General features: G+C 30.4%; 1 protein-coding gene across 21 annotated transcripts in view; it reads left to right on the forward strand.

Annotated features, from left to right (window-relative positions):
• Nucleotides 1–19,482, forward strand: part of LOC124950128 (trace amine-associated receptor 9) — a 74,153-nt gene extending 54,671 nt beyond the window's left edge. For 19 of the 21 annotated variants that reach the window (XM_047496404.1, XM_047496401.1, XM_047496416.1 and 16 more), the window contains 6 exons: nt 917–1,071; nt 1,655–1,802; nt 13,360–13,614; nt 15,892–15,991; nt 17,057–17,185; nt 17,813–19,482. In XM_047496404.1, the coding sequence (XP_047352360.1) occupies nt 917–1,071; nt 1,655–1,802; nt 13,360–13,614; nt 15,892–15,991; nt 17,057–17,184 (786 nt within the window). In that variant the 3' untranslated portion in view covers nt 17,185; nt 17,813–19,482. The remainder of the gene's footprint in view (nt 1–916; nt 1,072–1,654; nt 1,803–13,359; nt 13,615–15,891; nt 15,992–17,056; nt 17,186–17,812) is intronic. The other 2 variants (XM_047496421.1, XM_047496422.1) reach the window with 2 other exon arrangements.
• Nucleotides 19,483–24,072: the final 4,590 nt, after the last annotated feature.

Here is a 24,072-nt window from a genome sequence, read left to right on the forward strand (position 1 = left end):
TAGAATTGTTAATTTAGTTAAATAATACGTGTAACAATGTTAATTGATAAATCCTGTTTGGGATTATATCCATACGTGTAAAAAGATCTTGCAAAAAGAGATATCATATTCGGAAAAGATAGGAAGTAGAAAGAAGAAAGAGAGAAAAGGCAATAGATAAGAGTGGAGAAAAGTTCTCGTACGTTCGGAAATAACGGGAGGTTCCCGAAAAATATCGGCCATCATTTGAACGAGGGCACCCTTTGAAAAGGCGGTGGTCTGAGTCAATCGTCGTAATCTCGAAGACACTTAACACGTCGAGAAATACGTGCTCGTAAAATCTATCGCCACGATAAAAGTAACTCGTCGGGAAAGCTTTACGAATGGTTAACCGCAAAACCTTCGTAAGAGAGACGATAGTACCATGATAACTTTTCCATTCGAACGAAATAAAAGAGTATCGTAGTATTTTGAATATTAAATATTTTAAAATATTTAAAAATATGTCACTCGTTCGAAGATGATCTTGCATAGATATTTATTATTGATGAATATTTAACGAATCATAAAGAAATAATTTATTAAAAAAAAAAAAAAAAAAAATAAATAAAATTACATTGCAATGATTACACGTATTATACGTATAGAAAACGTATTGTATTTCATTTTAATCCTAAATGTAAAACTACGTAAATATTCTTGAAGAAATACGTATCTTTCTTATTTATCGATTAAAACGTGATGATGATAGCTTGTATATTGTATACGTAAGTATCTTTATACATATGCATAAGTTTGTAATTTAAATAAGAAGATTAATGTGCTTATTAACGCATCTATGTATAATACATTTATGTATAACATAGATGACAGACAACGTGATTGGTAATAAAACACATGAGTGATGATTCTTGTGTGTGTGTGTGTGTTGACACAGTATTACATGCGGCAGGGTTGTGTGGCAGTGATGTCAACCACTTGGATAGCAAGCCTGGCGATTTTCGGCGCTTTGGTTCTCCCAAGGGGTGGCTACTACTTCAATGGCTCTGGCCTTCTCGCCTGCGATCCTTTCTTCGCTAGAGCCTCCCTTAGGTATCGCATTTGTAAAGGGATGTAAAGAAGTTAATAAGCGTCTCGCTTATTCATCATTCCTCATCATCCTCCAACCTGGCCAATTATCGTCCAATTACGACGTTTCTTTTTCTTTTTTTTAATTTCATCTTTCCCTCTCTCCCTCCGATTCCCGTCAATATTTTTTTTTTTCTCTTTCCTTCGAACACAAAATTTTTAATAAATACTTTCTATGACGATCGTTGATTTTCTCTTCCGTTCTCATTTACTTCTATTCTTTTAACTTAGATTATTATTTTCTATTGATCTCCATCTGATTAATAATCTTTATTATGTTTTGTGAACTTTATCATTTATTAAAGTTCAATTAGATTTTTATTATATTAATTGTCTGTATAATCTTTTTTTTTGCCTGAAAATAGTTTGGCTTTCTCTCTCTCTTTCTTCTTCTTCTTCTTCTTCTTCTTCTTCTTATTATTATTATTATTATTATTATTATTATTATTTCTTTCATCATCAACATCGATCGCTTCATGGAGAAAAAGGAGTCACGTATTTATTCTTTTTTACTCGTTTTCTCTTCTTCGACTTCTTCTTTTTTTAGAATTCTCGCATGTTGCTGTTTCTACTTTCCAACGACAATGGTGTTGATGTACTGTTATGGCTCAGCGTTCCACGTTAATAAACTACGCTTGAAGAGGGTGGTCTGCGTTAACACGCCGGAGATCGTTAGCGGTGGTCACATAGAGAGGGTAAGTCGTGACATTGTCTACAATAGAAAATACAAAAAGCCGATAAACTCGTTTTCAAGAGACTCAACTTCGTTGGATTTTATATAATTTCCTTTCTTTCTTTCTTTCTTTTCTTTTTTTTCTGTTTTTTTTTTTCTTTTTTATTTGGATGATTTTTTTTCCTCAATTATTGAAGCGTACAACGTTAAAAGTATAATTAATTTTTCTTAATTTTCCTTTAGTTATCTTTTCTTCTCACTTGATCGTGTTTTTGAAAGAGTTTCGTAGGAAAAAAAAAGAAAAAGAAAACAAAACAAAGAAAAAAAAAAAAAAACAGTAAAACTTGATAATTCATATAAATCGTACATGTATTTCTTCTTCTACGTTGTCCCACTTGGTTGTCCTCCGTTTTCGAATACGGTCGGATCTCTCTTGAGATCTACGTTTACATTTTTATGCAGATACTTACTCTTTTATGTTTGGCACGTTTTTAAATAATAAAAAAAAAAAAAAAAAAAAGAAAGAAAAAAGAAAGATGCTGTACACACGTGCACAAACAAACAGAAACAACGAGGCAACCTGAACTTTTTTTGTTAGCTTGGGCTATGATTTTTTATTACGAAAAACTTTTTGACGTTAAGCTCGCGTAAATTATCGTCCCGTGAAAAATGGATTTTGCTTCTACGATAATTTTACCTAGAGATTAGTGTGTAGCGTTTTTCTATTTTTTTTTTTTTTCTATTTCTTTTTATTTTTATTTTTTTATTTTTTACCTTAACAAAACAAAGCATTACGATCACATTTTTTATATTTTTATTTCTCTCTCTCTCTCTCTCTCTCTCTCACTCTTTATTTTTTCATAGGTAGTTACGAAAATTATGCGTTTATTAAAATTTGCGTGTTACTTTGAAGTTAATAATGCGAGTTAGACGTATGTATAACGAGATAAAAAGCGTCACCCTTGGTATGGACGAACAACGAGAGATAGTCCACCGACGAGTGGGGGTGAATTCGTTTTAATACTCGAACTAATTAGGATTTGTCGTGATTACACCTTTTTCATTTAATTATGATGTCTCTTTGTTTAAAAAGGAATGAAAATATAGTGATACATTTTCGTGAACTATTGAACGTTTTATGAATCGACAAAAGCATCGAATAAAAAAATAATCGTAAAGAGAGAGAGAGAGAGAGAGAGAGAGAGAGAGAGAGATCAAATGATATGTTTCTAATTATTTGGTATGATTGCTTAACTTAAGACAAAAAAAAACCAAAAAAAAAAAGAAAAAAGAAAAAAAAAGAAAAAAGAAAAGGGAAAATAAATTCATGAGTAAATGTCTCGCTTAACTCGTGGGATTTACGAGTAAATCCATGGATAATCTTTTTTATTCGTGCATACTTAAGCGCAATTAAATGTAGGCGTTCTATCTAGCGTCGCGTTGAAACTTCGTTCCCCATATGAATATTCAATATCCAATCGACCGTTGTCGGTTTTATTGAAGGATATGATTTTTTTTTTTTTTTTCGAATTTTACAGTCCGTCCGCCAGAATAAACAAAACTGATAGAAAATTTAGATAAAATACTAAAGATTGATGAAGGGGTGGGACGGACGAAGAGATGGAGAAGACGCGAGGGGAAGAGGGAGAACAAGAAATCGAATGTCGCTTCGGGCAGAGGAAAGATAATTTTATTTCTTTGTTCCTTATTCCTTTTCTTTTATATTTTTCTTTTCTTTTTTTTTTTAATTTTCTTGTTTTGTTTTGTTTGTTTGTTTGTTTGTTTTTTTTTTATTTGCTTTTTCTACTCAATGAACACGGTATAATAAAAAAATGTCGATGCATTTCATCTGCATTTCTCCTTTATTTGCATACTTCGTATGTATAATTCGTGAATATATTATTTCGTGATCTCTCTTTACGTAGGCTCTACAATTTTGTTTTCCTTTCCTCTTATAATTTTTAATAAATAAATAAATAAATAAAAAAAAAAAAAAAAAAAAGAAAAAAAAAAGAAAAAAGAAAAAAAATTGAATTCTCGCGTGAATTCGTTTTGACACGAATATTGAATAGAGAAAAAAAAGGGGAGGAATAAAAAAAGAAAAGGAAAAAAAAAAAAAACTAGAAAAGAAGAAGGAAGAACGAGAGAAAGCGAAGTACTTGCGCAACGACGAATTTTTTCTATTCTAAGTATCTTTCTTTTCTTTTTTTCTCTCTCTTTTTTCTTATTCTTTTTCTTCTTTTTTCTTCTCTTTTCCTTTTGTATCTAATTTATTCTCTCAGAAGCTTTTCCCCGATATTTACCCCCTCAAGATTCAATAATTTCGTAAGCTCAACCTAGTTAATTAGTCCCTGCTAGACGAGTTGGACTGAAAATTTGGCACAAGAACCGTGCAAGAAACTTTCTCTCTCTCTCTCTCTCTCTCTCTCTCTCTCTGTGTATGTGTGTGTGTGTGTCTTCCTTTATCTCTTAGTATCTGACCTCATCCTTTATAGTTTTCGGTAGTAGTAGAACACAAGCATCGGAATATGTTCGAAAGCATATTACCAGTTTCCATATACCACTACTACCACCATCACCATCACCATTACCATCACCAGAAGCAGTACCAAGACGCAAACAGGATCCTATCCAGGATGTGCGCCCTAGATTTCATAGCAAACAATATTTTTCTCTTCCAGCTTGTTCCGGCGGTCCGAGAAAATCGCATTTATCTTGACATTAGCCGGGACCTCATCTTCTTCTTCTTCTTCTTCTTCTTTTCGTCCTTTTATTTTCATCTTTTTTCTTTATTTCTTTCTTTTTTCTTTTTTCCTTTTTTTTTTACTTCTTGTCCTTCCCCTTTCCTTTTCCGTTTTTCTTTTTATTTCTCCGTCCTTTTTGCGAGAACGAAAACGAGATCGGCAGAGAAAAAACAGAGAAGTTGCCTTTTACTTCCTGCGGAGTATTCCACGTTTCTCTGTCATATTCTTATTGCGTCTTTTTCCTTCTTTTTTTCTTTTTCTTCTACTTCTTCCTCCTTTTCTACATTTTCTTCTTCTTCTTCTTCTCCTCCTCCTCCTCCTCCTCCTCTCTTTTGTTTGTTCTCTCTCACTTTTGAGTAGTTTCTTATAATGGAGTCTTCCTTTTTTCTTTTTTCTTATTTTTTTTTTCTTTTTTTTTTTTTTTTTTTTTTTTTTCTCTCTTCGAAATACTATATTATGCTTCTCAAGGAAAATATACTGACGAGACGTTAAGATTCTTAACTTCTTTCTCGTCTTTTAAAGAGTCGTCACTGCGTAGCATTAATAAATCGGATTTTTTTCTTACGGCTTTAAGACGTAGGTACAGCAAATGGAAAGTAACTATATATCTCGTAAGGATGAATTATATGGTGAGAAAATAAATTATTTATCTATTTATTTATTTATTTATTTATTTATTCATTCTTTTTTTTCTTATCAATTATAAATTGATATTATTGAAAGGACGTGCAATGATTTATCAAGATCATTCGTTCATAATACTTTGATTTATTAAATAAATGTAATGCACTTGAGAAAAAGAGAGACAGCGAGAGAGAGAGATAAAGGAATAAGCAAGAGAATAGAAAAAGTATAGTGATCTTTCTTTCTCGATTCTTTAGTCGATTTCTAATTTTCTCTTAAGTAAATGAATTGTCGTTAAGAGAAACTAAATTAAGTAAAAACCTTTCGTTACACGCATGACTCGTTTTAACGTTGCCAGGATTCTAATGATTACGAGAATGAAGCGGAATATATCGACAGAAAGAGAGAGAGAGAGAGAGAGAGAGAGAGAGAGAGAGAGAAAGAAAGAGAGAAGGAGAGAAAGTTAAAGGCGCATCAATTAACTCCATCGAGAAGGATCCTTTCCATCCATGGGAAGTAATTTTCCCGCGGAAACTTTTGAAGTTTTACCCCTTTTGATAAATTGCATCGGTTAACTATAAATCTCAGGGAACAGTTTAGCTGTGATAAAAAAGTAATTCATCGGTACAAAGTTGAGTGGATCGTATCGGTTATAAACGATCGAGAGTGTGATTGAAATACATACACTATTTTTCCGATATGCACGGCTTTTACGTTCTTTGATCGATCTCTGGAAAAATTATTTAAAGTTAGTGTCAGGTGTCAGCTAATTCCCTTGAAAAAAAAAAAAAAGGAAAAAAAAAACGAAAGAAAAAAAAATATATACTCGTTAATACAGAAGTAAAAATCGATAGGTATCAATTGAAAAGGGGAATAGCTTGAAAAAAGAAAATTTGAATTTCATTCAGAATTCATCAATATTTCATTCATTTATTTTATACGCGTACATACATCTATACATAATTCATTAATAATATCAATGATGCGATCGTTTGCATAGATTAAAAAGTCAAACAACAAAAAAAAAAAAGAAACACAATGTCTACCTGATATTTATCATGCATCCGTAAACTTTATTAGATCGAATGGTCATATTGATTATGTCATAATGAATAATATTGTAATTCGAAAGAGATAGACTTAGATAGATAAATTGATAGATTAGAGAAAGAGAAAACAAGAGCTATAAAAGTAAAAGAAGTTCCATTACTGAATATGAGCTCGTTTTGGATTTTCTTAATTGTTCGTTATTGCGATCATTACCGGCGTTGTTCTTCGCATATAATCGTCGTTTCCAAATGGGACGTGATCGGTTCTATAATCGGCCAAGAATAATGTCAGATCGTTAAATTCTCTCGTTTCGTCAAGTTCGTATACTCCGGACGAATCGGTATAAGATTTATAGATACAGGAAATGAGAGTTCGATGCACGTTGCAGATTTAAGTGTTATTAGAAAGGAGATAGATATAAAGTAAGTAAAGGGAATGTAAACTAAGAGGAAACTATTTGAGAATTCTCGATAGAAACGATTTCCTACTATTTCATGAGAATTCTTGATCTTTACGGATTTACAAAACGTAATGAGAGATGAATTTGAAGAATCTTAATAATTCATAAAATCTCGATGAATGAACCATCTTTTATAATAATTAACGATATATACATATGATGTGATAAAATGCATGAATCCGACGAAGAATGTAAAATAAACAATCTGCATTTTATAATATGTAATAAAATATATAATGCATATTATATGATCCATAATGAATATTATTGTATAATGTAATATATTTCTCTTCGGTTACTATCATCGCAATTGATCGTATTTTGTAGATAGTACGATAGTTTATTATTATTATTATTATTATTATTATTATTATTATTATTATTATTATTATTATTATTATTATTATTATTATTATTATTATTATTATCATTATTATAATTGACAAAATTTTCAATACAGCTGCGCTTTTAAATCGTTAGATCAAGGCATTTTAAATGTCGTATTACCCTGTAAAGCCCTTATCGGTCGATCGAAGCGAGTAACGAGTTTAACGGTGGAATAAATTTTACCTAATAAATGGTTTAATTTGCCGGGAGAAGGGGGATGAAACAAAACGACGCTTTCAAGCGATGTCCCAAATTGGAAGGAGAGAAAGAGAGAGAGAGAGAGAGAGAGAGAGAGAGAGAGAGGAGATGGGGGAATCATGCCATTAGGAGTTCGGGATAAATCGTCGAAGGAAATTACGGGTGGGCGGGAAAACAAAGCGTCCACGACCATCGAGATCTTAAGGATTAAGCCACATTGAGATAGAGTCGAGTCTTTGATTATATCGAATCGTTAACGCTTTGCTTATCAATGTAGGATAAACTCATGTTATGGACTGTTGTTCATTATGTTAGAATATATTATTTATCCGTGAATTTGCATTAGTAATTAAATATCAAACGTAATATTAAGGAGATTAGAAAACAAACGATTTGTTATCATCAAAGTTTCTTCATTAATTGTTCTCGATAATAAAAAAAGATATATATAGTTACGTTAGTGATAAGATAGTAATCAACTTTCTTGATTTTATATAATTAATAATAATGATAATATATATTAAATGATAATCATAATGATAATAATATATATTGAATAATAATATATAATTATAATACATTTGAATAAAAGTTATTTGTGCAAAAATAAAAGATATGATTAATAAAGATTTCCTTTCGCGATGATTATGTCTTAACGATTGAATCGGAATGAAAATGAATCGGTGAGCGATATAAAGGAAAAGAAAACGTAAATATGAAAAGACGGATAATGAATTACGTGCGTCTAAAAATTATGCAATTTCTCGTAAGGAATGAATTTTAATTTAAGATAATCTAAATATACGCTAAAACGAAATCCATCGTATTAGTCGAATCACATTTTCATGAAATATTAATCGAAATATTTATTCGATAATTATATTTTTTAAGGAAATAATAATTAATAAAGATTCTTTTACTTATTTCCAAGGAAATATTTTCTTTTTCTTTTTCTTTTTTTTTTTTTTTCCTTTTTTTTTCTTTTTTTTTCGCTATGTAAAACTTTCGTTAGCGAAGACTAGGAATATTCAGGAACCACGATCGAGCACAACCATTTTTATCAATTTAGGACGTCGTCGTTATCGCGGCTTTATTCGCGGCGTTATAACGACGAATGGGAGAACCAACGCGAGGGAGTTGAGAGAGAGAGAGAGAGAGAGAGAGAGAGAGAGAGAGAGAGAGAGAGCGAAGTGCAACGAGCTTAATGACACATCCGGAAGTCGAGCGAGCATTTCCGTTGTCGTTTTCATCGTCGTCTCGTTGTTACGAGAGAGAGAGAGAGAGAGAGAGAGAGAGAGAGAGAGAGAGAGAGAGAGAGAGAGAGAGAGAGAAAGAGAACAAGCTATCCGGTCGATAAATATCACTCTCATCGGGTATCGAGTTCGTTTTGCCGCGAATTTCAACGCTCGTTCTCGAACTAGATGATTCTTGTAAAACGATGGGAACGAAAATGGAAGGAATATCTATGACAGACCATTTTGAAATGGTCAATGTTAGTTCACGAACGAATAAATAATTGATATAGAAACGACGAAATATGTATTACATCGAGAATTCATTCGATACGATCTATGCTCTTTCTCTCTCTCTCTCTCTCTCTCTCTCTCTCTCTCTCTCTCTCTCTTTCTTTCTCTCTTTCTACGTTTCCTTTATTTTTCTTACTTTCTCATTGATAAAACTTTCGAAGATAGAACGGAAATACGCGTGAGATATCGTATGGATTTCGATATCTTCGATTTCTCACACTTCTACTTCCAAAGTTTTTTTTTCGAACTTTTCTTTCGATTTTATCCCTTGGTCATTACAAAAAATAGTTTGAAACGAACTTATCGAAAGGAAACTTCCCTCGTGTCCTTAAACACGCTTTGTTACCTTATCCCATATTTTTTGATAAGGATTCAAGCTTAATGGGCTATGTACTATCCCCTATACATATATATATATATATATATATATATATATATATATATGTGTGCAAAAAAATGCTTTTGTAGTATGCCTACGCGTTTCTTGAGAAAGAAGGAGAAGAAAAAAGAAAGGATAGAAAAAAGAAGGTAAAATCGTACCTTAATGGCATACATCACAGCGGGCAACTTATTTATAAGAAAATCGGCCGTATCTTCCTTCTTCTCTCTTTCTCTCTCTCTCTCTTTATTCTTCTACCTCTTTTCTTTTATATTCCGCCTTCCGCCGTTCCACCGCAGCTTCGATGTAGGTCAATGGATGCGGGAATGTCTTCTAAAGGTGTTTTCGAGGCCGCGGAAGCGTCGATGTATAAGATTTCACATATATACTACTCAAAAGGGGAGGAAAAGGAAGAGAGAGAGAGAGAGAGAGGGAGAGAGAGAGAGAGAGGAAACTCGCTGTTCGCATGCTTATCTTGGAAGATGTAAAAGGTTCGTTGTCGTGTGCAAAGCTTCGAATGGAAGCTACTAAACTGCTAGCATCCGTGTGAATTATACATATAGTCGAGATTTGAGACATTTTTTATACGGCGAGTTTTATACAGCAAGTTAAAGTATCACTATGTTCGAATATCATTACGACTTTTTTTTTTTTACTGTTAACACGATATCGTTTTATTCTCTATCGTTCCATTTAATACACTATGTTTTGTATTTAAATGTTTGTTGAAACTTTTTATACGTGTATTACGTACACACACGTCTGACTATTTTTAGATTTTACTACTGTAAAAATTTTCTTCTCTCTTGTTTTCTTTCCTTTCAGTTCCTTTCAGTTCCTTTCAGTTCCTTTCTTTTCTTTTCTTTTCTTTTCTTATCTTTTCTTTTCTTTTTCGTGTTCATACGACAAAACAAATAATGTACGTGCCTGACAGTTATTTGTATTTATTATTTTATTAAGATCGATTTGATTTTATACATTCGCACATTTGACCATTTGTTAAAATTTATTGTTGGAAAAGTTGATGGGAATATCAAATGTTTGGGAACATCATATGTTTTGTTTTTCCTTTTTTAACGAACGATGTTATTCTATATGGAATTTTTCTACAATATCATAACTTCGATTCTTTTTTCTAGTTTTTTTTTTTTCAGCGTTCGATTGCTACAGCTCGTATCGATAATCGACAAATTGATGATGCAATTATTCTCTATACTTAAATTACTCAAAATGCAAAGTTAAAAGTCCTAAGGGTATACACTATATTACAACGTATTATGGTACGGTAAGACTTACTAAACAAGTTATGTCGATGGAAATATATGAAAATACTTCGGTGAAACTTTCGTCTATCTCATGGCCGGAAGCTCGTTTCAGTCGATGTATCTACATACGTAGGATAGTAAGCGTCGATGTAGTACTTATGCACTTTAAGCAAACTGCTCGAGGGCCATTTAATTTTGTGCGGAAAACTGAGAGAGAACGATAGCGAAAGTTAAGAAGTAAAATTTTCTAAAAAGTCCCTTGCTCGGTTGGTTGTAATGTAAAAAGGGGAAAAAAAAGAAAATATAAATCGTAGGCATTTACAAATAACGAGACGTTTCGTTCTTCCAAAAGGAACGAAGGAAAAAATTCCTATTTAAAGAGTTTCTCCACGTAAAGTAAAGTCAAGTCCCGTTGTTGTCGCCAATTTAATGACTTTCGACTCTTCGTTTATGAGACTTTGTTTATTTTTCTTACCCTTTCTCCCTTTTTCCTCCCTTGAAAGAGTTCGCGCATCTATTTGTTTCTCTTGCAGTACCACCAACGAAGATAATACTTCCAAGCTAGAATAGCTTCTCTTTCCGTAATAAAAAGAGACGACGAAAACGTGAACCGGGTTCCTCATTAAATTCTCCGTACCATTGTTCAAGACAATTCTAACTATCGTCATTTTCGAATAATTTTCGTGAAAAAAACAACAGTTTTGGGGAGGACTAACAATTTTTTATTTTTATCTTCTTTTTATTTTTTTTTTTATTTTTTTTTTTTATTTTTTTTATTTTTTCTTTTTTTTTTTGTACCACGACTATCAAAAATATTATTGTTATTTTTTACAAATTCTTTTGTCCATTTTTAAGATAAAATAATCTGTTTCGATCGTTCCATCTAATAATAGTTTCTATTTTGAATAAGAATCGATATTGAATATATATATATATATGTATATTTGACCATGAACAATGACAATTCTATAGTATAAAATAAATCATTGGATCGTCCATGATACGTGCTTGATAATTTGCTTGAATATTGCTTAGTTTTGACTGAATATACAATGGTTATTCGACGAGCTATGTTATTCGATTAAAGAAGTTTTGAGCGAAGCTAACAAAATTTCATAAAAATTAATTAGATCGATATTTTGATAAAATTTATTTATTTTGTGTGTTTTTTTTTCTTTTTTAACTTTCTAAATATTTTTAATAAATATAAAAATGAATATTGCTCGCTCGTAATTTTAAACGAATTATTTTTACTCTTCGTTTTTCTTTTTTTTTTTCTCGATTTTTATTTTTGATATAAAATATCAAAACGGATATTCTCGTTGCGAGCGTAAATATATTGAATATATAATTGCGGAAGTATGAAAGAAAACTCGGCAATTTTTGTACGATAAATCGGATCGAAATGCAAATATTTTGGGGGGTAATAGTTTGTTCTACATTTCTTCCACGTTCTGCATTTCCAAAAAAGAGATCGGGTATGTTAATGATCATTTGTTAATGCGATAAACCGTCGTCTAAAATCATCGTCGTCGTACTATTCGCTACGATTTTCCATTTAACGTATTTTCTTTCTTACCCTCTACGCGAAATAAAATGATTCTAACTTAGAGAATATTACAGAAGATAAATATTTACGTATATATTTTATAATAAAATATCGCATGATACGAGGTAGATATTATTATAAAAATATAATTAAATGAAATGAGAAATGTTATCGATCGAATGTTATCGATTATATTGAATCAATCGTTATTCTCCATCAATCAATTCATCATTAAAAATTCTCTTTTGATTGGAATTAATTCGATTCTTTCGATATAATAAAGATTGAAATTTTTTTTTTTTATTTCAGTTTAGTTCGATCAAGATTTTGCAAGGACATTTTGAGTTTTCGAGAGTCCTTCTTACTTACGTTCATCTCTCTTTACGTCGTATCTACCTCGTTATTAAAGCTGATAATCCTGTGAAGCCTAAGGGAAAAGGAGAGGCGTGAAAATCACCACGTCGAGATGACTGGACTCAACGAAATAGAAAGATAGGAGGATACGTGTGTAGGTTTGAGAAAAATAAAAAGAGGGGGAGAGAGAAAGAGAGAGAGAGAGAGAGAGAGAAAGAGAGAGAGAGAAAGAGAGAGAGAGGCAGGCATATGGGACACGGTGATGTTCCCAAACGAGGAGGCTGGTAATCCTTTTACTGCTGCAGGAGAAGAGGCTTTGACACTGACGAGCTTAGCGCTTAGAGACTTTTCTAACCGTGTCAAGCCGGCCTAAGAGAGACGGCTGTGTCCCGAGTCTTCTCTCTCTCTCTCTCTCTCTCTCTCTCTCTCTCTCTCTCTCTCTTTCTATTTTCTATTTTCTCAAGGACGATCGGTCCGCAGACCTGATGCGTGGTGATCCATTCATTCCTCTAAAGCTCTTGGTAAGCGTGTTCGCGATCGAAGCCATAGGTGCGCCAGTTTAAAAAGGATCTTCTACTCCATTGGCCCAATCCCTACTTCCGTCGGCTATAGTTACGTTGAATTTACCATCGTAATCAAGTAAAGAAAAGAAAAAAAAAAAAAAAAAAGAAAAAAGAGAGAAAGAGATAACTCTTGATTAAAAAAAAATTAAACGAATTCCCAAAGAATAATTATCGGTTGTATCGATTTCATGATTTTTTTTTTCTTTTTTTTTTTTTTTTTTTTCTTTTAGATAGATCATCGAACTATTAGCTCAAAATTATGACGAACTATATTTGCGTTACTTTCATTGTGATTATATATTTCCTTTTCTTTTCTTTTCTTTTCTCTTTTTTTATTTTTTTTTTTTTATTTTTTTATTTTTTTTTTGATGTATTTATTCGAACGAATTTCATCTTATTTATCTTTCAAAGGAAATCTATTGACATAAATATCGTTGATGTTTGATTTGACAAGAAAGTTCAATGATCAATGTGTTTCAGCTCGTCGCTCATGAAAGAAGATTGTCGACCACGGCGTCGCGAACAATGGCCGCGATGAGCTTAGGATTCATCGTAATGGTCACGCCTTGGACGATTCAGGAAGTCGTTGCAGCTTGCACCGGAAGCAAGCCTCCGCCGTTCCTTGACTTTCTTGCCACTTGGTTAGCACTTTCCAACAGTTTCTGGAATCCATTTCTTTACTGGTTGCTCAACAATCACTTCCGACGAATATCGAGAGAATTACTTTACACGAAGGTACGATAAAGAAAATAATATTTATCCAGATGTATATATAATTAATTCGACGTAATGATTTTTGAATGATAATTATTATTAAAATAAAAAAATTATTTTCATTTCGAGATAAATAATTTAATATATTTATACTTTCGATCGAACAAATTAAATCGAATATTATACTTTTATAGGAAAAATGTCATTATAAATTAAAGTTAATTCGAGATACGTCGAGAAGTATATTTACGGGATTAGGATTAACGTATGGACTTATATGCTTTTATAGGATATATATGATTCAGTTTCTACATTTATTATGGGATATTGAAATGGTAAAAAATTTTTCCATCGAATGCAAATATTTATTTTTGAAATTAATAAGCAGTGGACAAAAAAAGTGAGACGTTTTCCATTGTAAGTGAAACTAGAATGAGAAAAACGATATTATTATTTTGCTATCATCCGTTAACACTTCTATGGATTAATAAATTTTGTCAATATTAATAGAAATACTATTGTTGCTCTTTTCCGTAATAATAAAACTCTATTAAAATAGATATCAACGTTAAATCCAACGTATTTCCCTTATCTTCTCTTTTTTCTCTTTCCTTTTTTTTTATTTTTTTATTTTTTTTTTTTTTTTTATTTTTATGTGAATAAATTTTAATCGTATACTCGAATCGTATTAATTTATTTTTATTTTTCTCCTCGCGGTTCTTAACCGCGAAATTATTGAAAATGTTTATAATAATATTATTTAAAAACATTGTATTCGTACGTATTAATTTATTTATTTTAAATATATAATTGTAAATGTGAATTTATTGAAAATTTGTTGGATTTCGATTTGAATAATAGAGAAAAATAAATACAATATCATTCATCTGTACCGAAATTATGGAAGAGAGAATTATGCAATATCATAAAGTATAAACTAATTTGATTTTTATCTTTCAATGGATTCGTTCGAAATCAAATTTGCTTAGGGAAAAATCTGTTACATTTTGGTGAACCAAACGCGTAAACACGCGTCAAAACGCTTTTAAACATTTCAAAAATATATTCTATTATTTTTGCTCTTTTACCATTGTTATTTTTTGAAAGAGAAGAAAACTTAAGAAAGTTGGAATTGAAACAAAAGTCTCGAAAATTTTTCTCATTTTATTTCTTGAGTAAAGAGAAAGAGAAAAAAAGAGAGAGAGAAAGAGAGAGAGAGAGAGAGAGAGAGAGAGAGAGAGAGAGAGAGAGAGAGAGAGAGAGAAAAGAAACGAGAACAAACGTCGAAGGAAGAGAACTGAATAAACAAACATGAAAGACAAACAGAAGTTTAACTTAGACAGGAAGGAAATTCCAAGAGAATTTATTTAATCCGAAAGGGCGTTACCTTCGCTCGTTCACGATACATTTCGTGAGTTTAACGATTTAACGACAACCTCCCATGTTTTTTTCTACATCCTTTTCCTTTCGAATTCAGTCCGGGAAATGAGGAAAAAACGAGGAACGTTTCTCCTGTATCCTGGCTCTTTCATTCCTTTTTTTTTTCTCTTTTTTTCTTTTTCTCTCTCTTTCTTTCTTTCTTCCTTTCTTTCTCTCTTTTTCTTCATCCAACATTCAGGACAATGCATCTTCCCCTTTCGACTTTGCAGGCCATGAATTCCGAAACGGTCGTCCCCTCATCGTAAATCTTTCATCTTTGGAAAACGTGCATCTCCTCTCTCTCTCTCTCTCTCTCTCTGTCTCTCTCTCTCTGTTACGTTGGTTTATACGGAGCCTACACGATCGTATCGCGTGCAGCGCTTGACAAGTGGTCTTGCGCCGTTTCACCAGCCGATTTATTTGTTCGCAAAAGTATAAGTGAAAGATAGAAAAGGATAGAGAAAAAGAGAGAAAAAGACAGAGAGAAAGAGAGAGAGATAGACAGGCAGACAGACAGACAAACAGACAGACAAACAGACAGACAAACAGAAAGACAGATAGATAGATAGATGTCGATTGATTCTTGAAAAGCATCTTTCTCCGTTTTATTAGATAAAGAATGACGTTTTCGTATGATTGAAAAAAAAATAAAGAAAAAGGAAAAAAAAAAAAATAAAGAAAGGGAAAAAAAAATTAAAAAAAAGAAAAAAAAAAAAAAAATAAAATAGCATGAAATATGATTCATATAAAAAGAGCCTGTCCGTTTGTCGTTTCGATTTATTAATAAAATTATCGAATGATAATTCGTCGATCGATTTATACGTTCGTACTTTAATATTTTCCTCCTCTTTTTTTTTTTTTTTTTCTTCTTTCTTTTAGCTTCTTTGCAGATCAAAGCCATTGGGACCGAAACAGCATTGTTGTGCTACTAGTACCGGTGGCCTTGACGTATGCAGTATCAGTGGAGTAGATTTGTCGGGTACGAATCTATTTTTCATTTATTTATTTATTTTTTTTTTTTATACATTTATATATATATATATATATTTTTTTTTTTTTTTTCTAACAAAACCTTTATGTTTTTATTCGTTCATCGTGTCCAATGCTTATTGGGGAAAGTTATCTTCGATAAAAAAAAAAAAAAGTGAGAGGAGTAAGAGAGATGATAGAAAAAACGTTTTGAATATTTCCGATCGCCGAGCTAGAACCAATACCGATGTTATTAACGAAATATATGAAATATATATATATATATATATATATATATATATATATATATATATATATATATATGTCGTGCCGATGCTTGCTATGGAAACAAAAAAAAAAAAAAAGAAAAAAAAAACTCGAGCGTTGTTGGTAAGAGCAGAGAGCTCGTTTACGCGAGCCACATTATTGATTCTCTCCTACATGTCTGGTCTATTTCGTGCAAAGTCACGTCCTCGTCGTGGACGTTAGAAAAAATTCAAAGGAATTTTGTTACTTGACGAACGTATTAAAAAAGATCTTTCCCTTTTACGAATTGATTCGATCGTAAAGTATCGCTAAATAATTATTAATTTTGTTAATATATATATATATATATATATATATATATATATATATATATATATATTTACATGTATACGTATATTAATATAATCGTTCGAATAGTATTATACGTAAAATATTTTTCTTTATAATTGTCAGGATCATTATTTGCGTATAGTAACAGCGTATTTAAGAATCATTGGAAATATAATAAATATTTGAGATATCATCAAATTCGTATTTATCGAGTGAAAAACATGATTAAAGTATTAATAAGAAGTTACATCTGGATTCTCTTTAATCCACGGCAAGATAATTTTGGTCGAATCGACTTCGAGAAGAAAGTTTGAGTTAGTTTGAATTAGTTTGCGATTAAACGAACGATTCGCTTAAACTGATAATAGTTTCGCATGGATCGCGTGGGAAAATGATCGAGCAACAAGTGTCATTGCATGGGACACAACGGTATATAGGTAACCTACATGCGTTTTATACAAAGAGATTCTTGTTTTAGGATTGGAACGTTGTTCAATGGATCGATGTTCTATGGCGAGATGTTCGTCCTCGTCTTTGGCCAATAATCCATCGCCACTTCCATGGGAAACCGGACATATGATAAGGGGTGACGTTACGCCCACGTGAGGTCCGTCAGACAATTATTAATGATAAGTTTGTTAATTACGAAAATCAATTAAGTTATGGATATATTTATTTTGGTATATTTATCTTCTATTTTTATTTGTCTTTTTCTTTTTCTTTCTCCTTTTTTTCTTTTTCTTTTTTGCTTCTTTACAATCCATTGGATCAATTCATAAATGAATTTGTTACAATGAAAAAAAGGATTTATTTATGGATCAATTCAATATTCGATAGTCTTTCATTTAAGTCACTTTTTCATAATTATTGGCAAAATTAACTCGTCGACGATAAATCAGTGAAATTTGCTAATTCGTTAATCCTTATCCTAACATTTTCTATATTCATTTATTTATTGAGACGAGTTTACAAAGATGTTAACTAAATTTACCAATTGATCGATTTACTTTTAACTTCTGTCAATAATTAACGTTCGTGTCAAATGGCACATATTTACTCGTTCTATGAAACGTACATATATACATGTATATATTTATATATGTATTTATAAACGATAGATGTGCAAATAGACGATGAGAGATTAATTATCTGTGAAAAAAAACAAACGAAAATGAGATGGTGGAATATTGGTAATATGAAAAAAAAAAAAAAAAAAAATTTTTTTTGTCAATAGGAAGGGATGCCGCCACGCAAACAGACGATCCTGGATCACCGGATCACATCAGTTAGTATCGCGTGGCGGCAGGATTTCAACTGCTGATCCAGGGACAAGAAAGACGAAGAAGATTCTACGATGGCGAATATTCTTCGATCTGGCCGACGGTTTTTGTCCCATCGTTAGGAGAGAGTTCCCATCAAGACAGATCTACTTCTATTTCTTCTTATCACGAGAACAATGGGACGATCGAAAGCTCGAAGACTCGCCAACATTCGCAACGAGAGAGACGCGTCAAATATGCGAGCTTTCTCAGCTTACCCGATCTTGTGCCGGACGAATTTTAGAAATGACGGAAAATCAAACAATTTTATCATAGAAACTAAAAATATGTTCTTCTTATTTTTGAACAAAGAGAATGTAGGTCAGAATTTATCGGATAAAAATATATATATATATATATATATATATATATATATATATATTCGAAGGAAATTCTCGTTCTGTTTATCTTCTTTTTTTTTCTTTTTTTTCTCTTCCAAAAGAGGAGAAAACGTAGAAGAAGATTTTATGTCGGACGAATGTTAAACGAATCTTTCATTTATTCTTTCTTCTTCTTCTTCTTCTTCTTCTTTCTTTTTTTTATTTTTCTTATTTTTTTGATTTTTCTTTTTTTTTTTTTTTTTCCTTTAATTTTACAAAGGAGAACGTAGAATAACATCATTTGCCAGAGAGAAATGATAGAACATCTTTCATTTTCCTTTACTTTCGCGAAGAGAGAAGGGGGGGACCGAGGGTATGCAGGATAGAGAAAAAAAATTCGAAGGAAGTTCTCGTTTCTTCTTTTTTTTCTTTTTTTTTTTTTTTTTTTTTTTTTTGTTGTTGTCATTACTCCTCAAAGTAGAAGAAGATCTTTTGTCAGGACGAATTTTAAGAAAATTACGAAGAGATTAATGATCTTATAAAAAAAAAAAAAAAAAAAAAAAAAAAATAAAATAAAATAAAAAAAAATAAAAATAAAAAAATACAAAACAAAAAAAGAATAAAAAAGGAAAGAAAGAAAACAAAAAAAAAAAGAACAAAACGAAGAGAGAGTTTTATTTTTCTGTTCTTTTCGTTTTTTTTTTTTTTTGAGAACTAGAATATAGGACAAATCGAGTGACAAAGTTCGCAGATAATTTTCCTTACTTTTTCTTTCTTCTTTATTTCTTTTTTTTTTTTCTTTTTCTTTTTAGCGATGGAATCACTTACGATAGAAATATTTACTTTTCTTTCTTTTTTTTTTTTGTTTTTCTTTATTTCTTTCTTATTTTTATGAAGAATGAGAACGTAGGACAAGATCGGGTCCGCGGTGCCTGAACGAAGTACGGAGAGATCACGACGATAATAATTGTCGAAATAAGTCTCTCTCTCTCTCTCTCTCTCTCTCTCTTTATTTATATTATGAATCTCTCTCGTGGAAGGAATTATAAAACGCACAATGTACATTTCTTCGAGTATGTATAATATTAAAAAATGCAACGGAGAACAACGTTGTAATTAGTAAATCGTAATTCGTAATACTATGCAATCTCATGTCTTAAATGAGTCATCGAGGCCATTTAAAAAGCAGTCTTCAAGTTACTAATCAATGTAAATCGTTTGTGGAAATCATTTTTTAGGAAATAATAAAGAATCCTATGGAAGTATTTAATTGATTCTGTGATATCGTTAGGATTTATCCTCTTATTAATTTTATCTCGTAATAGAAATAGAAATTCAATTGATTTAGTTTCGATTAGTTTTCTTCATCTTTTCTTTTTTTTTTCTTTTTCTTTTTTTTCTTTTTTTTTTTTTTTTTTTTTTTTTTTTTTAACCCTTCTTTCTTAATTATTTTCTTCTATTTCTCTTTTACTCTTTCGAAATTTATACAAGGACGACGATATTCGCGTAACTTTGAGCGTTATCTAACAGAAAAAGCTTCGAACTAGCATTGAACTAGCATCTACCGTACGAAAGTAATGCATGCAAACCAGTGCATTCGTGCATAAGCTGCTAGATAGCGCTGAATATAAATGTAGATAAATGCAGGTACACAAATGCACATATTATACATATAGAATTTTCTTTATATACAACAAGTACGTAGGAATATTTCTTATCGTTAGAAGTTTCAAGATTACAAATACATTTGAAAGATGATACAAACATATGATTAGATTAGGTGTCAATTATTTATTTATTTATTTATTTTTTCTTTTTTTTTTTTTTTTTTTGAAATATTGGAATTTCTTTTCATTTAAAAATTATCAAGTAATACATTCAAGTATATTCAAGGATATTTTTTATTTAGAAAATAACAGAAGTAAGTATTTACATATCGGTGTATATTATAGTGTTATTGTTTAATTAAGATTTTTCTTTTTTTTTTTTTTTTACGAATAAATCTACGCCGTTTAATACAAAAGGAATCCTATTCTTTTTTTTTTTTTTTTTTTTTTAAAGGAATAAGAACGACTAAATATTTATTTATATAAATAATTTATTTATTTAAATTTTAATTGCACATTTGTGCAATTAAAAGCCGACGAAAAGATTACGATGGATCTCGTTTTGTACGCTCGTAATTAATATGTCGTTTAGAAACGAAAGATATAAACATGGATAGTATATTCATAGTAATAAATTTTACACAAACGTTTGTGTAGAATTTATTACTATGAATAAATGTATGAATAAATGTGTTTATTTATAAACGATTGTGATTAGCGGATATTTCATTATAGATGCAGCAAAAAAAAAAAAGAAATCGATGAATTTATTAAATGAATTGTCTCGTGGAAGAAAATATATGCAATGACAAACGACTCAAGGTTAACAGATTTTCTCATAAAAACATCGTAATATTTTTTTTTTTTTTGTTTTTTTTTTTTTTTTTCTTTAGACACGCAGGAAAGACAAATTAATAAGCTTTTCATAATATTGATGGATGGGTAAAATCGAATTATTATTTTTTTTTTATTCGAATCAGCTTCTACTGCGTTATATTGTAGATAAACATGTGTCGATTTTTTTTTTTTTTTTTTAATATATTCGTATTCTCTGATTAAAAAAAAAAAAAAAAAAAAAAAAAAAAGTAAAAAAATAAAACTCTTTTCATTCTTTTTCATAAGTCAATGATGACCGCTTTTATATGGATAATATTTAGGCGTGAATTTTTAATTGATCGAGAAAAAAGACGTTTTAAAGATTTAAACGTTTATTATCTTGTATACATCTTTATCATTCATAAAAACAGAATTATCAGAGGAATTCGAGAGATTGCGATTTACAATTAGTCTATACATTTTTCTCTTCGGCGGCAGTTTACAGGAAAAATACATGTTAATTAGAACGATAGCCCGAGTATTTAACGAGTATTTTTTCAATGACATCGCTTATTTTCTAAGAAATCCGATTTTTACATCTGTACTCGTTGTCGGTCGTCATTATCTCGGACAGATAAATTCTCCGCTGTGGTGTCAACGCGTGATATGAAATACGTTTGTTTCTTTCTTTCTTCCTTCCTTTCTTTCCTTCTTTCCGTTTTTGCTTTTTTTTTTTTTTCTTTTTCTTTTTTAGAGAAAATTTAACATCTTTTCGATTACGATACACACTCATGTACACGCAAAAATATAAATCTCTGGAATAAAATTGTCCCACAGTGAAGAAATCGACTGTATTTTCTTTTTTTTTTTTTCTTTTCTTTTCTTTTTTATGTACATAACATCGTATTTGTAACCTTTTTTTTTTGTTTTTTTTTTTTTTTGTTTTTTTTTTTCAATTTTCTTTTCTCTTCTTTTCTTGTTTTTGTCTGTTTTCTTTTTCTGTTTTTGCGAAGGTGTTTTTTTTTTCTTCTTTTTTTTTTTTTTTTTTTTCAAGAGAGAGAGAGAGAGAGAGAGAGAGATAAAAAGATATCCGGACGATCGTCGTGCCAGAAGATAAAAGATCTATTGAGAAAAATGTAATACTCACAACCATCTCAATTTTTATTCGATAATTTTAATCCTCTTATGTGGTTTTCCTTTTTGTTTGCAAAAAAAAAAAGATCATCGTTAAAAAGTAATCTACGAAAACGGCCTATGGTTTGCGCTGGGTTCATCAATTAAATTCCCCGACGTCTATAGCCGTTTAATTATAGACGATTTTAATTTGTTCTTTTTTTTCTTCTTTCGTTTTTTTTTTCTTTTTCTTTTTTTTTTTTTTTTTTTTTTTTTTTTTGTTTAAATCTATCAACATATTATTTTACATACATCTCGTATATAACAACGAAAAGAAACAAGTTCGGTCCCCGTTGCTTATCGTTAGAGGATTTTTTATAATTTACTTTCTTACAGGGATGGCACATGTGTACTCAAAGACGGAAGTTATCGATAATACATACGTGTATGTTCATATAAACACACATATATGTTTATACATGTATAATATATATAAATATATATATATATATATATATATACATATATATGTATATATAAATGCGACGTGTCGCTTTAAACAAAATTAAAACTGAAGTAATCGACGGTGAAAGAGTATACCCTGCATACTAGGAATGATAATTTAATTAAAGTGTATAAAAATTTCAAGAATGAAATCTCTTAATATTCTTTGTTTCGTGAACTTTTGGCCGATCATAAAAAGATTTTTATCGTTGATGACGATTACAAGTTTGTTTCTTGTTCTGCTTTTTTATTTCTTTTTTTGTTTTTTTTTTTTTTTTTTTTTGTTCTTTTTTTTTCAATAATTTCAAATAACCAGAGAATAGATTTATAGCGCGTAATAAACTATATAAGAATTGAATGTATGCGTTTCATTATAAAAGCGCAATGTGGAAGAAGATGATATAGAAATCTCTTCTCTTCAAGATACGCAAGGATTTTCGGCAATTCGGATCGATTATTATATTTCAAACGTATAAGATTTTATCTTCGCTTTTTTTTTTTATTTTATTTTATTTTCTTCTTCTTTTTCTTTCTTCTTTTTTTTTTTTTTTTTTTTTTTTTATCGAATAGAAATCCTACAGCACGATGGCCGAAATCAAGATAGACTTCATGGTACACATTCAAAAGATTTGAAACGTATTTTTGTTTTAAAGTGCGCGCTTATACACACACACACACACACACACACATATTCACGAACGCACGCACGCACGCACGTACACAAACGTACTTTCACGCATACGTATTCGCATTAAAACGCTCACATTCACTTTTAAGTTTTTAATACAGAGAGTAAAACTACTTATTAAACATTAATAATATCTGTACAAAAGTATAGATTAAGTGTCTTTGTATCTATACAAGACAGGCTGACGTTCGTCGAACTACGTACGCGTTAACGTCTGTCTCTCGGTATAATATAAAATTCATTATTACTTCCGATCGTGTTTATCTAATCGGAATATTAATTAATTAAATTATATACGTTATCTTTTACTTCTTCCTTTATTTTCTTTCTTTTTTGTTTTCTACTTCTTTCCTTTGCTTTTCTTTACTTTTCAATTTTTTTTTCTCTTCTCTTTTTCTTTTTTCTCCCTTTGGAATGTATCGAGAGAAGATGCTTCGATGCAAATTATCGATTTGTTTAAGGGCGAAACGCAAAAGCGTAATCCTCTCGAAGCGATTAGAATACGTACGATCGTCTAAGACGATTATTATTATTATTATTATTATTATTATTATTATTATTATTATTATTATTATTATTATATTATTATTATTATTATTATTATTATTATTATTATTATTATTATTATTATTATTAGTCTCTACGTGTTTAGAATAAAAACGAAAGTGAAACGTCTAGGTTTATTAATACATTCATGATAATTAATTACGATCATTTTAATCGTCCCCTTTTTTCTTTTCTTTTCGTCACTTTTCTTCTCTTCTTTTTTCTTTTAGTTTTTCTTTTTTTTTTCTTTTTTTTTTTTTTTTTTTTTTTTTTTTTTTTTTTGTTTTTCATACGCAAGCCTTCTCTCTTCTATACGCATAAAAATTCATCTTTATTATATATATATATATATATATATATATATATATATATATATATACATATACATATACACATATATATATATATGTATATATATATAAATATTCTTTTTTTGTTTTCGTAAAATTATTTACACCTTATCCGTTAATTCGCGTAGAAGTTTAGGATGTCGACTTTATATAATATTGTCCAACCAACGACCCTGTGTGACTCCTTGAAATTCGTCGTACATATATTAATATGTACGAACGTTTGGACAC

This window comes from Vespa velutina, chromosome 6 (genome assembly GCF_912470025.1).
Source record: "Vespa velutina chromosome 6, iVesVel2.1, whole genome shotgun sequence".
NCBI classification, from domain to species: domain Eukaryota; kingdom Metazoa; phylum Arthropoda; class Insecta; order Hymenoptera; family Vespidae; genus Vespa; species Vespa velutina.